Below are 23,416 nucleotides of genomic sequence, written 5' to 3' on the forward strand. Positions count from 1 at the left end.
AAAGTACTTAAAATCCAAGCATTTAAGCTATGCTTTCTAAAACTTTATCACTTTAAGATACTTGAAAATATATTCATTGTCATGGAATATCGATAAAAGATTTCCTGAGTCCAACAAAATCTACTTGAGAGAACGAATTAAAAAATCTTATCTTTAAAAATGGGGTCATCAATCTTAGGGTGCATGTACGTAAGTTTCGGGGACGAAAATCATTGACCACACATTTTTTTCTTGATGTGCAGGAATAAAAAGAAGTCATTGGGTAGCAAGTCAGGGCTGTACGCCGGATTACCCATCAATTCGACGTTTTGGGATGTCAAAAAGGCGGTGGTTTGAGCCAATGTGTGAGAGTTCGCATTGTCATGGTGAATAATGATTCGTCCTCGCTTGATCGTTCTTCGAATTTCTCCGAAGACTTCAGGCAAACAAATTGTGATGTACCATTCAAAATTGAACGTCCTACGATTCTCTAGTGGAACAGTCGCCACATGACCAGTTTTGCCCAAGAAACCGTCGACTATTTTCTTCGAAGTGCTTCTTCCACGAACAACTTTCGTTGGATTTGGCTCGTTTTCGAAGACCCACACGGTCGATTGTTGTTTTGTTTCGGGCTCATACGCATAGATCCATAATTCGTCACCTGTGAAAATCTTATAAACGTCTTTTGAAGCACCGCCAGCGTATTTTTTCAACATTTCTTTGCACCAATCGACACGAGCCTTCTTTTGACTGATTGTCAAATTGTGCGGGATCCAACGAGGACAAACCTTTTTTACGACCAGGTGTACATGAATATCGAATGTATCCATGACGACCTTGCATTATCACTTCAAGCACAGTATCAATGTCCTCTGGCGCAACGGCCTTTTTTTGGACGACCTTCGCGGAATTTGTCTTTGAGCAAGTGTCGGCCACGATTGAATTCCTTAAATCAGCTTTTTACAGTGCTATAGGATGGTGCTTTCTCTTCATACAAAGATTTAAGTTCATCAATACCCTTTTGTTGTGATAATCCACGTCGAAAGTTGTGAAAAATGATCGCACGAAAAAAATTAAAGAATATCTAAAAGGAGGACAGTGCAGTTCTTCCTTTTTCTTTTTATTTCTACGAACTCAGGCCTAGACAAGTTCAATAGAAATACAAGGTTATACCAAAATGTAATCGGGCTTGGTAGAATTTTCAATCTGATGTATTGTACCAAGGACTCCTGTAAGCAGGACAAAACACTGCGCTCACGCGTTTCCAATATGGGTCTTAGTTTATTCTATATAGAATGTCTCTCTTAAAGTGTTTTGCTACAAAATAAAGAGTTTTTAAAAGTATTTTGCTAGGAAAAATCATCAAAATAATAAAAATGAGGCTATATATTTCTAATAAAAGTGATATTTTATTGGTACTTAAATCAAAATAAACATTAAAAACATATAAAAAAGAAAAGGCACTATCAAAAAGTACAAAGTTGGTACAAGTCTACAAGTCAGAAGATTTTGATTGAAATTTAGTTTTTTTTTCTATTAGCTTTTGAATTCTTTGCTGCCATTCTCCTTTTTGTTAAAAATCGGATGTCATCATTCAGTTTAGCACTTAAATTTTTACCCATGACATTAAACAAAGCGAATGAAATTCTTTGAAGAAAAGCTGACCAGGAGTGTCCTTCCTCATACTTTACTCCCCCAACGGTGGTAATATCAGAGTTTCAATTGTACTACATCCTGACAATGAATGTTGCAACAAATGAAGCTCTAAGATTTGGGGTGGCAAGTAAACTGTTTTTCTCTTCAGGAGTAGCTGTGACGTAAGAGAACATGGAGTGAGCATAAAGACAGGAGAGGTAGAGAAGGTTGGATGGAGTCGACGGCCGCCTCTGCTCATTATGTCGATGAACTCTTTCCGGTCTACAGGCTGATTGGTGGGGCTATCGAAGGTTATAGAGTCTGGAGGTGTGCCTGATGACCATTCACTCTCGGCATGATGGACAGTTGATCTTTTTCTTCAAAGAAAAACCAATATACCCGGCAACAAATTAGAGAGCATTACTCTCCCCCTTGGAAGCTAGTTCCTGGAGGACATCTGGTTGGCAGTTCGTTAAAATTAGCTCAACTTTTAGCAGGTCTTCATCCAGCACAGCTTTAATTTCTGAAGTAGTCATACCTGAAAATTTAAAAAAGTAAAATATTGTAATGATATTATTATGTTGTAAAAATAAGTAATACGTAAATAAAGAAGCTTAATATTAACAAATATCATATTTACCTGAGAATTTGACAAGACTCAGAATACGAATCTTTTTCTCTGCTTCCAGGATCTGTCTCACGTTGATGTAGTAGATACAGTCACTTATTTGTCTGTACCAGCCGAACCTTCTTTCGATGGGAACAGACTGGAACATGCCAAGGAGTACATAGGAGAAGTCTTCATCGAGGAGAAGATACTCTGCCAGATCTGCTGCGGTAAGACACCTCTGCTTTGTTGCTAGGAAGGTTTCTGCTGTGAGGCCAGATGCTTTACTATTTTGGCACTCAACGAGAAAGTCGACAAAATCTCTTAAGAAAGAGAGGCCAAGTTTCCTCTTCTCAGAGATTAGTTCCCGAAGCTCATCTCTCTTTTCGTAGCCAAATCCAGGTGTCTTGACATTTAGGATATTCCACATAGTTCTGACAAACTCTGAAAATTCGGCTGTGTCTTTAAACTCCGGTCTGTTGTCTTTTTTGGAGTAGTACTTAAGTGCTCCAATTGATGATTCGTGAAACACAGCATCAGCCAATTTCACATTGGTCTCCTCCAGGTTTGTAGGGTTAAATGCTTTCAGGGTCAATTTGTGGCCCTGTTTAACTTTGAAGTGAGACTCCTTGAAGTGAATCTCCTTGAGGTGGACAAAATTTGGTCTGAGAGTCTCAGACCTTCCAAGTGTTGATGGGCACTCGAGCACCTCAACCCGTTGGAAGCAGTTGTAGATGTTTTTGAAGTTGTGCACTGGGTCAAACGTCAGGTGAATTTTCTTTGTTTCTTCCTGAGGATGAGGAATGGAAGTCTTCCGTTCACCACTGCAAAGCAGTTTATCGTAGAAGTTGCGATTGGCGGTATGGTTATTTTCTGAGAGTGCTACTACCGTGAATCCCACTTCCCAGAGTGATTTCATGATAACTTCATACTGGGCATAGATAAACTCAGCTGTCAAATTGGACACAGGCACCCGCGCAACAACATCTATGTACTTGCCTCCAGATGACTTAATAATGAATGTAAGAACTGTTTTGGTGGCTTGATTGTTCTCACAGCCCATGAACTTTCCCTTGACGAATTCCGCTCTCTGAGCGGAGTACACTTCATCTATCGTCAGGGTGACATTCTTCTCTCTTCTGCTGAGGCCTATGATTCGGGCTTTTAGATAAGTGATTGAGGATGACAGTAGACCAGCCTCATCCCTGACTGGAGCAGCAACTCTTTTCTGGTGTCTTGGGGTTGGCAGGGTCACCAAATTAGATGAACAGATCTGCAGATAAAGTCCTGAGCTCAAATTCTACCACATGAGTGCATTTGAAAGAAAACAAGGTGAATATTTTCTTGCTGTTGGTTTGGTGAAGAGGAGATCCATTTACTCACGAATGAAAGAGAGCTTAGAAACTTGTCTAGGTTCAATCTCTAAGGAGTTCAGAAACTTCACTAACTTGTCGAAAATGTCTTCCCAGGCCTCTGTTTGATTCAATTCTTCTTTTGCTCCCTGAAAGGAAGCCGAATTGATGACTTGAATTACATTGTTGACCTTGCCTTCTGAGGTGATGTGTCACACTGTCTTTTTGTCAATCAAAATACCAGAGTGGTACATTTTGAATGACATATCTGTCTCAAACTGGATGCTGGCTACTACTTGGGGGCCCAATTTCTCATCATGGGATAGCTTCAAAAGGGCAACACTTGGTTTTGTGATGAGGATGAAGTCTGATGGGAGTGTCTCCTTGTCCAATTTGTCACCAAGTTCTTCCACTGAGAGGACTGACTCATCAATCAAGAGTTCAAATTCCAGATGCTGTTTTAGGTCATTAAACTGTTGAGCTCTACGTGATGTGGTCACAGCTTGAGATGGCCTTGGTGACACTTTAGGAGTTGAGAGGTAGTTGGGACAGTTTGTCCATAAGGATGGTTCTACATCTGCTTTGAGGTACCTGTAAAAGAAGAACAGTTATTAGCATACGCATCAAAAGTGAGCAGCTGTCTTACCTCCTCTTTAGAGCTTTGCCAAGGATCTTACTTTTTTTTAGACTCACAGATGAAATCAGAGTCATTGAAATGCAGGGAATAGCTTTGTACTTTTGCATGGTGCCTAATCTGTCTTCTTCAGATCTGTTTCCTCGGAATTGCTCTCAGCCAGGCTGTATTAAGTCCGAGGTTTCTCTCTTTGTTTGGCCACAGATGGATTGTAACACCATACTGTTGTGGCTCGTTGCCATATCCTGTTCTACACCCTGGGGCACAACACTTACTGGGCATGATTGGAATTACAAAGCACAATGAAGATGGCTCCACAAAGTAACTAATAGTTATTACTTATTATCTTACCAAATATGTTGCATTGTTTTTTTTTTCAATAGACCCATATTACACGCGTATTTGAATTCATGTTTGCGCGTGCCCGGTCCTGCTTACATGAGTCCTTGATTGTACCGACTGCTGGGCAAGAAAGGCAGATTTTGATCAAACACGTAACTACTCATAGTCTATGACGTCACTATTGCTAGAATTTTCAACTTAATGTATCGTACCCACTGTTGGGCAAGAAAAAATAGATTTTGGCAAAACACGCAACCACTCATCTACTATGACGTAAATATTAAAGGCGTGGTGGAAGTCAAACATCAGTCGTAAATGCGTTATGGCATAACTTTATATTTCTATTAAGCTTGGGCCTCGAGTACAGTAATGTCAATTGCCGTTTTTGTTTGTTTATTATTATGTTTGATTGAGTTCCACCAGAATTGCATAGCTATCATTATTAAGTGTTGAAAAATATGAAGGTAATCCCACTCAGAAAGATCAAGGAAGAATTTGAATCCATTACCTTGCAAGGATTTTTAAGGACCAAGATTGGGATTGTACGTAAGAAGACCAAGAAGTAACATATTTCATTCTTCTTCGAAATGACCAATGCAAATGTAACTCGAAAAGAGGATTGAACATATTAAATTTTACTCCTTGCCCTTTGCTCCGACCGTCATAAGGCATTTCTTAAAGGAGGGGCATGACTAAGGTTGATAATTTTGGTAAGCATACAAAAGCGTGCGAGGAGAAGAGAAGAAATACTTATGGCATCATTGATTAAATAATATACATCTTCTTCTATCAATCAAGAACATCGTCATTCCCGCCTTTATTATTCAATATTAATATAATAATATTAGATGGGGATAGTCGATAGAGAACTGAATAAAATCCCCAAAATGACGTCGCCTTCTGTCTGGATTTATGAAAATGGAGGCCCAGGAATTTGGAAAATACTTACCAGATGAGAAACAGATGGTTTGTCGGATTTGTCGAAATAAATGTGCCTTTGGTCTCCTATCTAGAATTACACGCCACTCATTATTCTCATCTCATAACAAGAGTATGGATATTCATCTATAAAATCAAGTTAATGATGAATACATCAAGTCAAACTTTAACTCTGATCTCACAAAGATGCTTATTGCATGTAATATAACCTTATCAATTGCTAATAATTTATGTTCAAAAAATTTATGGAGAAATACACGAGTAAACCTATCCCTTCCCGAGGAGCCATCATTAAATTAATGGAGGATGTTGGTACTGATGTCATTTATAGAAATACATGTAAAAATGTTTTGAGTCGTCCACACCAAATGACGATCAAGTTATCAGTAAAAAGTATAAAATATTTACTAATTTTGAAATGAAACTCTGAATTTTGTACTATCTAACAGTAAGCATTCAATATTTTTTTTAAATCTAACCCTAAAATATGATTCTATTTTAGCTAAACATATCAAGAATTATGATACACAACTCATTAAATAGTAAAAACAACTGCTTAAATGGTCACAACAACGGGGGTAGTAGCTTTGGATGGTTCGCAACTCGCTTGTCTGAGACTAGTTTCTTCACTTAAAGACTTGGGTATGATCATTAGGTTTTCCAATATTACATAGTCAATAAATATAACTTTTTTATCACTTAAGGCTTAGCTATGGTTGATAGGCTTCAAGAAATGGTGTTCAGAAAACTCATAAAAGGCAAAAACAACTGCTTAAATGGTCACAACAACGGGGGTAGTTGCATTGGGTGTAGCATTATAATTACCAATTGTGCATATATGTTGTTATATAAGCATAAATAGCGGAGAAAAAAATCTTTTTTGATGCTCTTAATAAGGAGTAATATCGCCGGACATTACTACATAATTAGCTTTTGCTCTAAATCTTTACGATGTCATGTTAGAAAACTACAATAATTCAAGAATGGTTGCCTGAATTGTCTTATCAGTTAAATTTGACTGCATGGATTAACTTTTCTTTTTTTAGATAAATATAAAATAAATGAAAGTGGGATTCTAAAAGCTGTTCTTACTAAGATTGGAAGAAGATATGGATTGAAATATAACATTATTTTATGATTTACTTTATTATTAATAATTATTAAAATCTCATCGGTAGAAATATATCTATCCTGTGCACAATTGTATATGCAACTTGCACATAAGGAAAAAAGGTGATGATGGCTTGTATTTTGCAACCTCAAGTTATGACATATTGAACTGAATTCCGATGTTAGAACAAGAAGATATTATTTGGATCAATCTATTATTTCAATATTCTGTATTTATAATTTATTGTTATTATTAGTTATATGATTCTAATTGTTTAATTTTGTATATTTAACTTAAATGTATGATGGTTTATTTTTTAGTATGTCGATTATATTTAATTTAACCCTTCTATTTTAAATTTGGAACTTGAAATATATTTCGAAATACTCTTATTTTGTCGTTTTATTAGTTATTTTTCTGAGAATATGGTTCACAATAAATTACTATTTCATGGAGTGTGACGTTTCCAAATCTACTGTAACGGATAAAAATCGTCTAAGTCAATTATACGTAGTATATCTTTATTAAACATTTTGCTAATAAATACTTTCGTTACACCCTCAAAAATCATAATAAAGCAGGCAACTGATAAATACTGATGTGATTATCAGTGATAATCACATCAGTATTTTAAACAATGATACCATGTGTCTTTCTCCCCCCTGTCTCCTCGCACGCGTTTTCTCTACAATATTATCAACTTTAATTATAGTTATACACTTACCCGTAATTAGTGCTTCGTTAGTAGTGATGTATTTGGTCTGGTCCAGTCATAAGACCAGTCCTATGAGTCATTCGGATCGATCCTTAAGACTGTTGGTCCTTCAGACTGTCAGTACTGTCTATAACTGATTAGAGAGGAAAAAATAAAGTTGAGTGATGTCATGAAGGACCGAACTTTATCAGTGTTAGAACTCATATCAGGGGAGTCTGCAGGGACTATAGCCCCCACAAAAAAAAAAAAAAAAACTTTATTGAATTTTTGCTTTTTACTACAATTTTCTCCGTCATTCGGGGAAGATGAATACAGCAGAGCAAAAAATGTTGTATAAGAACATTTGAGTAGATTCGTGGGTCAGGATCCAATAATGATTAAATACGAATCCTGTGATGTAAATCAATATTACCTTTTTTTTTGTTATAACATGAAATCCTTTTTGCTTCAGTCAGAAAGAGAAGAACATCTGTGACAATTTTTCCTCTCTATTCATATTGTCATTTGATTGCAAAAACGCTCTCACCTACATACTAAGTCTATTTTACATTTCATTTATCATTACTGTGAGGATAGACGTTAAGAGCTCGGCTCGTGAGCTATCGCCTCATCCCTAATTATAAGACGCTCTGACGTCAGAGAACATCTCTGACCATGTCTAGAACATTCTATCAATATTCATTAGTATTATTATTGTGTTATAACTCAGTAATACATAATCATGAGTTGTATTAGAGAAAACAAAAAACCTCATGTGGCGGCTGTTATCCTTGCTCGAGGGGCATCCAAGGGATTACTTGGTAATAATAATTTTGACGGCATTGCTGTGAAACCTCTCCTCCTTGGAACTCTTGAACCTGCTATTGCATGTGGTAAATTCGACTCCATTTGGGTCTCCACAGATGATCACGAAATAGCAGAGGTGGCTTATTTTGCAGGGCCAAAAATTAAAGTGTTTGATCGAATCGACGAACATACCACGGATGAAGCATTCTCTGTAGCTGCTATCAATGAGTTCCTTGCTATCCATAAGGAAGTGGACATTGTGGGCCTCATTCAATGTACAAGTCCCTTTATTGAAGCAAGCTTATTTGTGGAAGCTTGCAATCTCATTACTTCGGATCAATATGACTCCGTCTTTGCTGCAATTCGTAAACTAAAGCTTTCGGTATGTTCTAATGGTAAAGATTTCGTATTACCTTGTAACTATCTTCGCAAAGATAGGAACACGAAAAAAAATATGATTGGGAAACTTGTTAAGGAAGGCATGTTTTATTTTGGCAAAAGACATATAATTGAGGCAGGGGCAATGCAAGGGGGAAATAATTGCAACATTTAAATACCTCCAGAATATTCTATTGAAATTGATAGCACTTTTGACATGTTTCTCACTGAAAACATGATTCAAAACGAGAAAAAGTAATTTACTATTTTCAAACTATTTAATTTGTTTTTTTTTCCTGCCATCTTGGGTTTTTTTTGTGATATAAATTCTTTTAATCAGTTAATAAAACTTTGATCTACTTGTTAGTACAATATAAGAATAAAATATGTTCAAAAGATTATCGTCTCATATGTATGTATATCGAGAAAATTGTAGCACATTAGTCATTATAAGGTTTATCAAAACTGAATTTTGTTCCAATTTCGAAGCTTACTTAAATGTTTGAAATATATGTAACATCATAAGTCTTTACACTAAATTTAGAATTTAAATGTTTCTCTTCTAAAGGAAAGAAAATACAACACGTTAATAATTCATTGTTTTGATTCCTAAATGTAATTCCACAAAGCAAGAAACACTTGTTAAATCAATGCGTGATATGTTTGCTTAACTCTCTACTGTATGACGTGTAGTATAATTCTGAGGCACACTAATTATCCATTTATTAGTATGAAGGACTAGAAGGGACATTAACTGGGTGCATGATTGAGTCAGTTGTTGTATCAGAATGAAATTCAATTCCGAAAGTATATATGTTACAGGCAATGTAGAAAATGTCAGTTAGAGCAGGCAATGTGCGAAATGTCCCGGGCAATCTATATAATTTCCATTAGATTGGTCAATGGTAATTTTAACTTCATTAACGTTGTCAGCTAAAATGATTGTGGGTAATTTGATTATTAAAATATTCGTTGCTCAGCAATTTCATCATTAAGGATTTGATAAAGATAATATTTAATTGAAATTAATTTGATAATCTATTGAAGGAATGCTCAACCTGTGGATAGCGGGCAACATTGTTGTCCACCGAATGTTTAGGTGAGGCCCACTACTCATTCTCACTTTAAGTAGTAGAAAAAGTTAAACTGCCAAAATGTTAGAGTTTTTGAAAATACTTTCAAATATTTTTCAATGTTTGTTCGTATTATGAGCGTTCTACGCGTTTTGATGATATTGCGATAATTTTCCCAAGAAATACTACTGGAAGTGAAAATGAGTAGTGTGCCTTAGGGGGTACCATGGTAGCCAAAATTGAGCAATCACGCATTCTGGTCCCTCAAAAGTTGTGAATGGTGAATAGAAATACAATTTACTAAAAAAAAATCCCGGAGAAAAAAAATTACTCCACTCCATTTTTATCGGGAAAGGTTTCTCTATGAGTTAAAAAAAAACAACTATGAAATATACTTTTTTTTTTTTAATTTATAAAAAAACTTTATGTGCTTTAAAAAATGAGATTGCACGATAAGTAATTATTTTGCTAAAGTTAAATCCCTTACTTGTACAGCTGGATAAACGTTGTGCATCCCCGGATTTAGTGCAAAAATAGACAAAAAAGATAAAAATTACTTATGAAAAGGAGAAAATTCTGCCAATATCTTATTTTTTTAATTCTATATAAGTTAGTTAATAATAATGTAGATAATTATCCTTAATCTTTGCTGAATGTTATTTTTAAACTTATTATATTAAAAATATCAAACGGGGTACTGACATTTAGTTTTAAATTTACTTCGTTTATCTCTTGATTTTAAAGTTGACAAAATGTATTTGTGTCTTTGGTTATATCCGTAAACCTTACAGGAAGTCTCTGAAACTAGTTTCACTGCTCTTTCTAGAGATTGGGAATGACATGAATATTTCTGTAATTTCAAAGGCTCATTCTTTGCTTTCATAAGTTCTTTATCTGACCAATATTGTAAATTTTTTTCTCCGTGATTTTATTATATTAGTAAAACGGATTTCTATTCATCATTTGCAACTTTTGAGGCGTCAGAATGCGTGATAACTCAATTTTGGGCTCCCGTGATATCCCTAGTTGTCCTCACCTAAACATTCGGCGGACCACAATGTTGCCCGTTATTCAAAGGATGAACATCCATTAACTAGATGATCAAATTAAATGCAAAGATATATTATCATAATCAAATCCTTAATGATCAAATTGCTTAGCTATTAACATTTTAATAATCAAATTATCCACAATCATTTTAGCTGAGAATGTAAATAAAGTTAAAGTTACCATTGACAACTCTATTAGAAATTATATAGATTGCCCTGTGCATTTCGCACATTACCCATTTTGTACGTTGCTCGGATATTTTGCACATTGCCTGTAACATATATATATATATATATATTCTTTTTTACTAAATGTGCGGAAAGAGTCAAATAAGTTTTAAACATTCAAACACTGTTAAATAACATTTGTATTAAGCCATTTAGCCTTAAAATACGAATAAATTAGAATTATACGTAGTTATTGTTTTTTTTTTTTTTTGGTGGAAATTGATGTTCCCTTTGAATTTTTTGATCAAAAAATATGTAATGTGTATTAGTATAAAATGTGTTAAATGGTTGTTTTCTATTGGACTAATGAAGGAAATATGCTTTTTCCTCGTTTTAAGCTTGTTTTCCAATCCATAAGTCATGAACAATCCAACATGTCTAATGTGATTAGGACTCCTTCCGTTCGAATCATTATTCTGTTTTCATTTTTCTTTTTCTTATTATACTTATTTTATTAACATTTTGTTTCTGGGTTGAACTCATTATATAGTAAAATTTTGATAGTATGTATATATGGAAATTTTGAACAAAATTCTATCATTATATATTTATATTTTAAGGGGAAATATCCTTGAGACAAAATGTCATAATGCGAAATAGTTTATGTTAAAGTACCTAAGGTCATCTAACCCACATTTATTATTGTTGCTTAAGCCGTGGAAAACGATTCCAACACTTATCATAAACATTGCATTACATTGGTTTAGCCTTTTTCAAATCAAGTTTTTAGTATATTATAATTATGATTCAAAGCCATATTTGGACGTGAAAAAACCATGTACAAATACATCAAAGTTCAATTGAAGTAAAAAAAAGTATCAATTGATAAAAAAAAATAATTGGGAAAAGCATATTCTTTTGGTTTTTTCAAATCCTTTATATTAGCCCCAATATTACAATTTAAAACAGGTCGATCTTAATTGATTTTTTTAATTTTCATATTTAATAAATAATCAATGTAGGTTTGGGTTTTAATATTGTGAGATTAAATACAATCTACTGTCATTTCAAAATTTCAACGAGTATTTCGACGTGCGATCAGAAAAAACACTTGACCTCTCATTGACTCATCTATGATTTCTCTTCTTCTACGTATTATAAACCATTATTAGCTTTCTTTACCAATGACTTGATTTGAAAGAAAATATTTCTTGATAAAGAAATTTACATTAAAGATTCAATTAATAGAATGAGCACAACATTATTTGTAGTGATGTGACGATTCCGAAAGAAAAAAATCCTGATACTGATTCTGATGCGAATTTAGTAAAAAATCACGTAGAAGAATGTCTATAAATATTCATTTATTAATTATCATATATATGTCTATTCTATGTATAACATGGTTTGAGACTCGACCCTGGTTTCACTGCCAAAATTGGAAAAATATCAAGTATCGAATTAAAAAAAAAAAAAAAAAAAAGAAGACTGTTATATATATTTCTGTCCTAATAATGAAGATGCGAATATTTATCATCAAAAATAGTTTTATTGATTTTCAAAGTATTCTCCAGCATGATTCATACACTTTTGCATGCGCTCAAATCAATTGTTGAAGCTCTTTTTCAACTCCGATTGAGACACCTCCAAAATATCGTTTTTAAACACTTCAACAGCATCTTTTGCCTACCAAAATCGTTGACCCCGCATTTTTTTCTTAATGTGCAGGAATAAAAAGAAGTAGTTGGGTGCCAAGTTAGGACTGTACGGTGGATGCCCCATCAGTTCAACGTTTTGGCCGGTCAAAAAGGCACTGGTTTGAGCCGATGTGTAAGAGCTCGCATTGTCATGGTGAACAATGATTCGTTTTCTCCTGTTCGTTTTTCGAATTTCTCCGATGACTTCAGGCAAACAAACTTTGATGTACCACTCAGAATTGACCGTCCTATGATGTTCAAGTAGAAAAGTTGCCACATGACCAGTTTTGCCGAAGAAACAGGCGAACATTTGCCTCGAAGTGCTTCTTCCACGAATAACTTTCGTTGGATTTGGCTCGTCTTCCAAGACCCACATGGTCGAATGCTGTTTTGTTTCGGACTCATACACAAAGATCCATGATTCATCACCAGTGACGATCTTAGAAACGTCTTTTGAACACCGCAAGCGTATTTTTTCAACATTTCTTTGCATCAATCGAGACGAGCCTTCTTTTGAGTGATTGTCAAATTGTGCGGGATCCAACGAGAACAAACCTTTTTTACCGCCAGGTGTAGATGCAATATCGAATGTATGCTGGTGGAAGAAATGCCCAAGGATGCATCCATCTCGCGGTATGTCACATGACGATCTTGCATTATCACTTCACGCACGGCATCAATATTCTCTGGCACAACGGCTGTTTTTAAACCACCTTCACTGAATTCGTCTTTGACCACGATTGAATTTATTAAACCAGTTTCTCACAGTGCTATAGGATGGTGCTTCATCGCCATACAAAGATTTAAGTTCATCAATGCACTCTTTTTGTGATAATCCACGTAGAAAGTTGTGAAATATGATTGCACGAAAATGTTCACGACTTAATTCCATTTTTTGCCAAATTAATTTTTTCAAGTCACTGTAAACAACACAAATGATGGTAGTACGTCAAAACATTCCGAGTACAATTATACTACAAAAATGTCAAACTTACTAAAGGAACTGTTAAATTCCAACTGGCAACACTTAGTGTAGCCAAGGCCAGAAATATATAAAGCAGCCTACGTATGTGTTTTGTAGACCAAAATTTTATGAAGACTTTAAATCTGAAGTCAGAAATACAATATAGGCAATTATTTTTTTGTATATACTCATTTTTGTAAAGGCAGGTCTAATCTGATGGAAAAACAAATATCGCTTCAGCATTTTTTTCACATGTCAATATTTATTTTCTACCCTAAATATTTTTTTTCACACTTTTGGCAGTGAAACAGGGGCCGAATCTGAAGCCGCCAAATTGACAATACCAACCGAATATTCTTTCAATGGAGTAATAGTTTATTTTTCTTATTAATATAAACTGAACGTCTGTTTTATATGTAGAAGATAAGTCTTATGTCGATCCTTAACGTGCTTCTTCTTGAGTCACTTTTTGTGGCCTTGTTATTAAAACTTGTATTTCTATTAATCTTGGTTCATTAATAAGTTTCCGAACATAATTTATTTTCTCCTAACCGAGGAACGATAATGCACACATCTCTCACTGCAACACTACACTTTACATACACCGATGACATTCACTATTCACAAGATTAAGTGATGTACTAGAATGGCTAGTGACTACGCTTTAAGACACATAACAATTTAGACTTTAGAGGTGTTTGAGAATTGGGATTGTAACGACTATAGAGCACGTATAGGAAACTTTTGCAATTTGAGAAATCGAGTAAGTAAGTCCTTGTTGGACTCAGACTATAATTGAGGATCGATAGTGCCGTTGCGAGGGAATTTTAGTAGAGGGGTGTAATTAAAAAAATCCCACTAGTATAAATTTTTTAAACAACAAACACATTAATTAGGATTATAAGTATTAGAGAAAAGAACAATAGGACAAAAATGCACGAATATTGCAAATTAGTACTAAATAATCAGATTAGTCATAATTTGTAACTTATGTTTTATTTACATATCTTAACTTATAACGTGTTAACAATATTTGATGACTAAACCTAAAGGAACTTTATTCAACGAGTTTTCAAGGAGGTCCATGAGTGTGCTATCCTTGATAAATCAATTTTATCAGTCAAATCTTTCTCGTAGGACAAAAGTTTTAGGTATTGAAGACTGCTATCAGTTATTGTAGTTCTTAGATGAGTTTTTATATGGTTCAATCTACTTAATGCTCTGTCGTCCTTTGCAACTGTTACTGGTATTCTCAAGACAAGATGATAACACAATCTAATTAATAGAAATATATATTTCCTCACGTGAGAAAAGTTGGGCACTTCTTTAAAGCTTGCATGTTCCTTCTTGAGAAAAGCTACATGGGAAACAAAGTTGTAAAATTCTGATTGAAGAGAATATGAATCTTTATTAACCTCCTTTGGAAAGAATTCAAGAAGGCTGTCAATATCTAAAACTGATGGATCCGCAAAAGATGGTTTTAGAATTGAGAAAAATAGTTTCAACACATCAAGACTTTTCTTTAAATTGTCACAGTATTCCACAATAATGGCATTCAAAAATTCAATAAATTATTTCCTGTAAAATCGTGTCATTGATAAATTTACTGCCGTATCATTGTTTTTATGAAATCGTGAAGGTTGTTTTCTGCATCGATGTTTCTTGTTAAATTCAGCTTCAGGGTCAGCAATACCGATTTTCTTCAAAAATATTACACCTGCTACAATTTCTTCATTCATAACGTTGGTGCCATCTCTTATCATTGACAAGTTTTTGACTGTTGATTGTATTATTATCAGTTCCATCAAGGATGTTAAGTTCCTCCATTTGTAAGATTTCAGTCATTTTGTATATCCTTTCCATAATATTTTTCAAATCACAAAGTCGACGCATAGCAAATTATCAAGCAAAGATATTGCAATATATGCCGTTTTTTTTATCGAAACGATTTGAAAGTAATCTTAATACTTCAATTAACTCGTCAAAATTAAACCATAAAGCAAAAATGGATTCAGAACGAGCGAGCCATCTAGTCTTTGACAAGTTACGAAGTTTTAACAAATTTTCGATGTTCTTGGTTGCTTTTTCAAACACTTTTGTCCTCAAAAATGTAATTTGATTGTTGTTTGATCATGATGTGTGGAATCAATGATTAGCAAAACAAGAATATTTTGAGCAAGACTAAACAAGAACATCTAAAAAGAGGACGGAAGAATTATTCCTTTTTTCTTTTCATTTCTTCGATTTTTTTTTTTTTGTTTGTTTATTATAATGTTTGATCTAGTGCCACCAAAATTGCATAGCTATCATTATTAATTGTTAAAAAATATGGAGGTAATCCCACTCAGAAAGATCAAGGAAGAATTTGAATCAATTATCTTTAATGACCAACATTGGGATTGTACGTAAGAAGACCTAGAAGTAACATAATTCATTTTTCTTCGAAATGGTCAATGGAAGCCTATTCAGAGTCGTAACTCGGAAAGAGGATTGAACATATTAAATTTTACTCCTTGCCCTTTGCTCCGACCGTCATAAGGCATTTCTTAAAGGAGGGGCATGACTAAGGTTGATAATTTTGGTAAGCATACAAAAGCGTGCGAGGAGAAGAGAAGAAATACTTATGGCATCATTGATTAAATAATATACATCTTCTTCTATCAATCATGAACGTTATCATTCCTGCCTTTATTATTCAATATTAATATAATATTAGATGCTGATAGTCGATGGACTGAATAAAAACCCTAGAACTACACGCCACTCATTATTCTCATCTCATAACAAGAGTATGGATATTCATCTATAAAATCAAGTTAACGATGAATACATCAAGTCAGACTTTAACTTTGATCTCAAAAGATGCTTATTGCATTTAATATAACCTTATCATTTGCTAATCATCCTACGTTCAAAAATTTATGGAAAACGGGTAAATTCTTCTCTTCCCGAGGAACCGTCATTAATTAATGGAGGATGTTGGTAATTATGTCATTTATAAAAATACCCCCATTGTACATTGTGAAGTTAAGATAATTTTCTGCATGTTTAGAGTCATTCACACCAAATTACGAAATTGAACTCTGAATTTTATACCATCTAACAGTAAGTATTCCTTTTTTTTACAATCTAATCATAAAATATGATTCTATTTTAACTAAAATTATCAATAATTATGATACACAACTCATTAAATGTCAAAAACAAGTTCTTAAATGGTCCCAACAATGGGGGTAGTAGCTTTGGATGGTTTGCAACTAGTTTGTCTGACATTAGTTTCTTCACTTAAAGATTTGGGTATGATAATTAGGTTTTCCAATATTACATAGTCAATAAATATTACTTTTTTTTATCACTTAAGGATTAGCTCTGGTTAGTAAACTCCAAGAAAAGGTGTTCAGAAAACTCATAAAAGGCAAAAACAACTACTTAAACGGTCACAACAACGGGGGTAGTTGCATTGGGTATAACATTATAATTAGCAATTGTGTGATATATGTATGATAATAGTATGTTGTTATACAAGCATAAATAACGGGGGGAAATCTTTTTTCATGCTCTTAATAAGGAGTAATATCGCCGAACATTACTACATAATTAGCTTTTGCACTAAATCTTTACGATGAATTTCATTCTAACATTTTTTTTATTAAGTATATTTATTGTCTAATGTTATGATTTTGACATATACTTTATTATTTAATAATTATTTAGATATCATCCGTTGAGATATATCTATCATGTGCACAATTGCATATAACAACTTCCCCATTAGGAATAAACGGTGATGATCTTTTTGATTAAACTCCACATCTGGTTTGTGTTTATCAACTTAAAGTTATGACATATTTATCTGAATTCATGTCAGAACAAAAAAAATATTATGTGGATCAATCTATTATTTCAATATTCTGTATTTATAATTTATTGTTTATATGATTACATTTGTCTAATTTTGTATATTTAACATAAATGAATGATGGTATATTTTTTAGTATGTAGATTATATTTAATTTAAGCCTTCTTTTTAAACTTGGAACTTCAAATATATTAAGAAATACTCTACTTTGTTATTTCATTAGTTATTATTTTGAGAATATGGTTCATAATGAATTACAATTTCATGGAGTGTGACGTTTTCAAATCTCGTAGTATATCTTCATTCAACATTTTGCTAATAAATACTTTTGTTATACCCTCAAAAATTATACCACAGCAGGCAGCTGATAATCACATCAGTATTTTAAACAATGATACCATAAGTCTTTCTCCCACTCTTCTCCTTGCACGTGTTTTTCTCTACATAATTATCAACTTTAGGTATGACATAACCCTCTTAATTAGCTTTTAGTTATAACAATGACATTACTCCACTATTCTGGGATACACGTGATTCAAAATTTAATATTAATATGTGCTTACATAAAGCTTTTGAATTCTTTGTTGGGTCCAAACTGTAGTACAAATATTTTTTGAATTGAAATTTGTCTTATAAATTACTTTTACTAAGGTTATTTATTTATAACCCCTTCCCTTTTTTTAAATATAGGCCTGACAGGGTGTTACCTCTCTAACACAAAAATACTGTTGGTATTTTTGTGTTGCTGTTGATTGCCTCTTCTCCCTTGATATGTCATGGCTATTCATAATATATAATTTTTCACAAATACACGAAGTAATATGTTATTCTATACATATGCTCAGTTTGCAAAAGAACAGGAATACAATTTCTTATTGATCCCTCGTCATTTATATAATATATTATATATTGACCATTTTATTATTTCTATGAAGACATTTTGGCTCTTTCTTAATATAAATAATATAATAACTAATCATAACTACTCTCATAGTCAAAAAGAACAAAGCAATATTATAATACAGTATCGAATAAAATATTATGTAGATTTTAGTAATATGTAATTCATTTTAAAAATGATTAATAAACAATATGACAGTGATAGTCAGCAAGTATATAAAATATAACTAGCAGTAGATATGATTGACTTATTTGGCTAACTACCAGATGATTTCAGTCCTTTTTTCTGTTTCTTTTTGGAAGAAAGGTTTGGTGATCCAATAAAGATAACGACGTGCTGAGTTTGTATACTCGCTATTTAGGTGGGCTCTCCTTTTTTCTAGTACACCTTGACTACATTTACAGATATTTATAAAATGAATGTTTGGTGTTCGGAAAAAATGTCAAAAAAAAAAAATATTTATATATATGAAAAGTGTGTAGGTAGAAAAAATGGCAAGATTTCTTTATTGAATAAATGTACATATAAATTTAATGACAACAGAAAATCCTCCTAAAAAAATTATTCGACACTCATGTAATTATCTAATTTGGTTAATTTATCATGTCTAATGACATTATAATTGATAAAGGGGAATTAAGTGATGAGAACTTATTACATTGGAACCACTGTGGTGTTTCTTTATTTTCTTTCATCGTAATATATATAGTATTATGGTTGTTAATCAGTTTTAAAGAATCTTGCCGTTTTTTCCACTTACACAATTTTTTTTTGCCATTTTTCCCTTGAAATTTTTTCTGTTTCCGTTTTTCACTTGCCATTTTTTCCTAAAATCGAAAAAAATTCTGATAATTCTAATTCTTGAAGTCTTCACACTATATCAATCCGGTTAAGTAAGGTAATCCACAATCCCCTCCCCCCTCCAAAAACACTTATTATTGCCTCATGTAACTATTATTGTGAATATAAAAAAAAATAATGTGTTATAAACTTCAAATAACATACCAACATATATCCATCTAAAAAAATTCATTTTTTATTTTCTACAAAAATTCCCTAATCGAAATTCGCGAAGAAAAATCCAAAAACCTTTTTTGCACTAATTTCGCAAAAAAGTGTTAATAGGATTTATTGGAATTAAAAAAGAAACACAAACCTACCAATACTTTTTCGGACTTGCAAAAAAGAAGAAGAAAGTTATGAAGAGTAATCTTGTCGAAAAAATAACCCTTGATAACTGCTTCATTTTTGCAAATATTGCAATGGTATTATAGCATTTCTTCCTTAAACACTGAAAATTGATGTTTGATAAAAAGTTGAAAAAAAGAAAAAAATTGAAAAATTATTCAGAAAATAACGGATATTCCAGTTCAACATCCATTTTTATTTGTCAAATTTATATGTTAATGAATGTCTGGACAAATTTCTACAAACTTTATTCAATTTACTAATCCCATATTCCATTGGAAGTTCATTTTTTTTGCACCTAAAATAAACGAAATTGCAATTTTCACCGATTTTTTTTTAGCCAATACTATTTTTGATTTTGATTAAATTTAGAAAATGTAGTTATTCGTATAGTTGTTTTTTGAAACACCAATCAATTTTTGATAAATAAGTATGGGTGATAATTTTGGTAAGAATGGAAAAGCGTGCGAGGAGAAAAGAAGAATTACTTATGGCATCATTGATTAAATAATATATATCTTCTTCTATCAATCATGAACGTTATCATTCCCGCCTTTATTATTCAATATTAATATAATATGAGATGGTGATAGTCGATAGAGAACTGAATAAAATCCCCAAAATGACGTCGCCTTCTGTCTGGATTTATGAAAATGGAGGCCCAGGAATTTGGAAAATACTTACCGGATGAGAAACAGATGGTTTGTCGGATTTGTCGATATAAATGTGCCTTTAGTCCCCTGTCTAGAATTACACGCCACTCATTATCCTCATCTCATAACAAGAGTATGGATATTCATCTATAAAATCAATTTGACGATGAATACATCAAGTCAGACTTTAACTTTGATCTCACAACGATGCTTATTGCATGTAATATAACCTTATCCATTGCTAATCATCTACGTTCAAAAAATTTATGGACAAATACAAGGGTAAACATATCCCTTCCCGAGGAACCATCATTAAATTAATGGAGGATGTTGGTACTGATGTCATATATAGAAATACATATAAAAATGTTTTAAGTCATCCACACCAAATGATGATCAAGTTATCAGTAAAAAGTATTTACGAATATCGAAATGGAACTTTGAATTTTGTACTATCTCTCAGTAAGTATTCAATTTTTTTTTTAATCTAACTATAAAATATGATTCTATTTTAGCTAAACATATCAAGAATTATGAAACACAACTCAGTAAAGGGCAAAACAACTGCTTAAATGGTCACAACAACGGGGGTAGTAGCTTTGGATGGTTTGCAACTAGTTTGTCTGAGACTACTTACCTCGCTTTAAGACTTGGGTATGATAATTAGGTTTTCCAATATTACATAGTCAATAAATATTACTTTTTTATCACTAAAGGCTTAGCTATGGTTGATGGGCTCCAAGAAGTGGTGTTCAGAAAACTCATAAAAGGCAAAAACAACTGTTTAAATGGTCACAACAACGAGGGTAGTTACATTGGGTGTTGCATTATAATTAACAATTGTGTATATCCTTCATGATAACAGTATGTTGTTATATAAGCATACTTAAATAACGGGGAAAATCTTTTTGATGCTCTTAATAGGGAGTAATATCGCCGGACATTACTACATAATTAGCTTTTGCTCTAAATCTTTACGATTAATTTATTTCTAACATTTTTTTATTAATATATTTATTGTCTAATTTTATGATTTTGACATTTACTTTATTATTAATAATTAGTTAGATCTCATCGGTAGAGATATATCTATCCTGTGCACAATTGTATATAGCCACTTCCACATGAAGAAGAAGGGTGATTATCTTTTTGATTAAACTCCACGTCTCGCTTGTGTATTGCAACCTAAAGTTATGACATATTTAACTGAATTCCGATGTTAAAACAAGAAAAACATTTCTGATCAATCTATTATTTCAATATTCTGTATTTATAATTTTTTATTATTAATAGTTATATGATTTTAATTGTTTAATTTTGTATATTTAACTTAAATGTTTAATGGTTTATTTTTTAGTATGTAGATTATATTTAATTAAAGCCTTCTTTTTTAAACTTTGAGCTTCAAATATATTTCAAATACTCTACTTTGTCGTTTCATTAGCTATTATTCTGAGAATAAGGTTCATAATGAATTACAATTTCATGGAGTGTGACGTTTTCAAATCTACTGTAACGGATAAAAAACGTCGAAGTCAATTATACGTAGTATATCTTCATTAAACATTTTGCTAATAAATACATTCGTTTATTAGCAAAATGTTTAATGAAGATATACTACTATGATTTTTGAGGGTAAAAATCATGATAAAGCAGGCAGATGATAATCACATCAGTATTTTAAACAATGATACCATATGTATTTTTTTCCCCTCCTCCTCGCACGCAAAAGAGGGACCCACACACACACTCTTTTATATATATATACAAATTAGCAGAGAGGAAATCTTTGAAAGGAGAAACGGATGTTGCGTCTGCTCTTTCTTTTTTCTTCTTTTCAATATTTAACAAGGTCGTCGTCGTGATAACATCTCTCTCTGAGAAGAAGAATTTCTGCTGGTCTTTAGTTTAAATTGTTTTAAAATGTACAATGAAATATAATTATGATATTTTCCCTAGAATAATGCTATTTTATATTGAGGAAATTACCCTCTTCATAGCAGTAATTCCTAGTCTCCACGTAATAGCATATAACAGGAAACTGATATTATTTATTAAAACTTTATTTATTTATATATTACGGCAAAATTTCCTTGAAGTAAAATGTTCTGAAGCAAAATAGTTTGAGGAAAAGTACCTTTCGTCTTAATTTATAATCAATAATATTTAATAAGACTATGCAACATCATTTCCCCAACATTTATCATTGTTATTTGAGGCGAAGAACACGAAAATAACCATTAGAATGTTCAAACTGCAATGACCTTTAAAGTTTTTGGTTTTTTAAATAACATTGATAGTGTATAGGAGGGGTCGGCAACCTATGGCACGTAGGAACATATTCACTAGAACGGGCAAATTAGGACATATTCCCGTAGTTTGTGTGTGTCCTTTCTTTACAATTATTGTTGATAGTGGCAAAGTCATTGATTGGAAATGTGGAAGTTGTCACTCCGTGTCTCGAAGGTTGCTTACCCCTGGAGTATATTAACGATTCTGAGTCATATTTCGACCTTAAATAAATATATAAATCAAAATTAAAGGTAATAAAATAACTGATAAAAAACATTGCAGCATGCAAAAGATAATTAAGCGATCTTGTATATAGTTCCTACAAAATGTGTCTAATCATACAAAATACAAAAAATGAAGTCTCTTATTTGGAAGATAATATATTTTGCATATTTTTTTCGATTGCTTTATATTAGTGCCAAAGCTTACGATTAAACCTTGTAGGTATTACAACTTCAAAAGTTTAGCCGTCAAAAAAAAGTTCGATTTTGATTGATTTTTTAAGTTTAACTTTTAATTTTCTTATACATGTATAAATTCATTATTAAATAGCACAGTAAGGTTGCGTGAAGAAGTCCGAAGTTAAATAAAATTAAGTTGTCTATTTGACTAATTGTAATTAGTAATGAATATTTTAAAGGGAAGGAGATAACGCCAAATCAATATATGCTTCATTTGCAATGGTTAGTACATATTCATCTCATCTAATCTACTTATTTATGTTTAATTTGGGAAATTTTTACTGCCTCTTTTTTATTGCTTATTTAGTTAATATTCCATAAGAAAATCAACTGCGAAACTGACAGAATCCATCAAAATCTACCTTTTTTTTGAGAAATCTTTTCATGTTGTAGTACTTAAGTTTTAGCTATAATATAAAGTAATTAAAAAGAAATTGTCATTTTCCAATATGATCCTTTATTATCATACTTGATTTTTGTATAATGAGACACATTTTGTATGAACTGTATTCAAGATAACTTAATAAAAAATCTGAAATATTTTTATTATTTGTTATTAACGTTTATATTACTTTATATACCTACTTAAATGAAACTGCTATTTTTCAGATCAAAAGTTGACTATAACCGAAT

The 23,416-nt window shown here is 32.5% G+C and overlaps 2 protein-coding genes and 2 long non-coding RNA genes across 4 annotated transcripts; 3 read left to right on the top strand and 1 right to left on the bottom strand.

Moving 5' to 3' along the window:
- Positions 1 to 1,368: 1,368 nt before the first annotated feature.
- On the bottom strand, positions 1,369 to 4,597 carry LOC121121956 (uncharacterized). Its single transcript, XM_040716949.2, has 3 exons — positions 4,220 to 4,597; positions 2,255 to 4,164; positions 1,369 to 2,152 (listed from the first exon to the last, which is right to left on the bottom strand). The coding sequence occupies exons 2-3, from the start codon at positions 3,282 to 3,284 to the stop codon at positions 2,025 to 2,027; spliced, it is 1,158 nt and encodes a 385-aa protein (XP_040572883.1). The 5' UTR covers positions 3,285 to 4,164; positions 4,220 to 4,597; the 3' UTR covers positions 1,369 to 2,024.
- A 764-nt stretch (positions 4,598 to 5,361) lies between these two features.
- LOC139905995 (uncharacterized) lies at positions 5,362 to 6,991 on the top strand. Its single transcript, XR_011781185.1, has 2 exons — positions 5,362 to 6,130; positions 6,193 to 6,991. It is a non-coding gene; the product is annotated as an uncharacterized lncRNA (long non-coding RNA).
- A 1,044-nt stretch (positions 6,992 to 8,035) lies between these two features.
- On the top strand, positions 8,036 to 8,653 carry LOC121121686 (N-acylneuraminate cytidylyltransferase). Its single transcript, XM_040716654.1, has one exon. The coding sequence runs from the start codon at positions 8,036 to 8,038 to the stop codon at positions 8,651 to 8,653; it is 618 nt and encodes a 205-aa protein (XP_040572588.1).
- Positions 8,654 to 16,580: 7,927 nt separating this feature from the next.
- On the top strand, positions 16,581 to 17,494 carry LOC139906043 (uncharacterized). Its single transcript, XR_011781239.1, has 2 exons — positions 16,581 to 16,726; positions 16,791 to 17,494. It is a non-coding gene; the product is annotated as an uncharacterized lncRNA (long non-coding RNA).
- The last annotated feature ends 5,922 nt before the right edge of the window (positions 17,495 to 23,416 follow it).

Source organism: Lepeophtheirus salmonis, chromosome 7, assembly GCF_016086655.4.
Source record: "Lepeophtheirus salmonis chromosome 7, UVic_Lsal_1.4, whole genome shotgun sequence".
In the NCBI taxonomy this organism is placed as follows: Eukaryota; Metazoa; Arthropoda; class Copepoda; order Siphonostomatoida; family Caligidae; genus Lepeophtheirus; species Lepeophtheirus salmonis.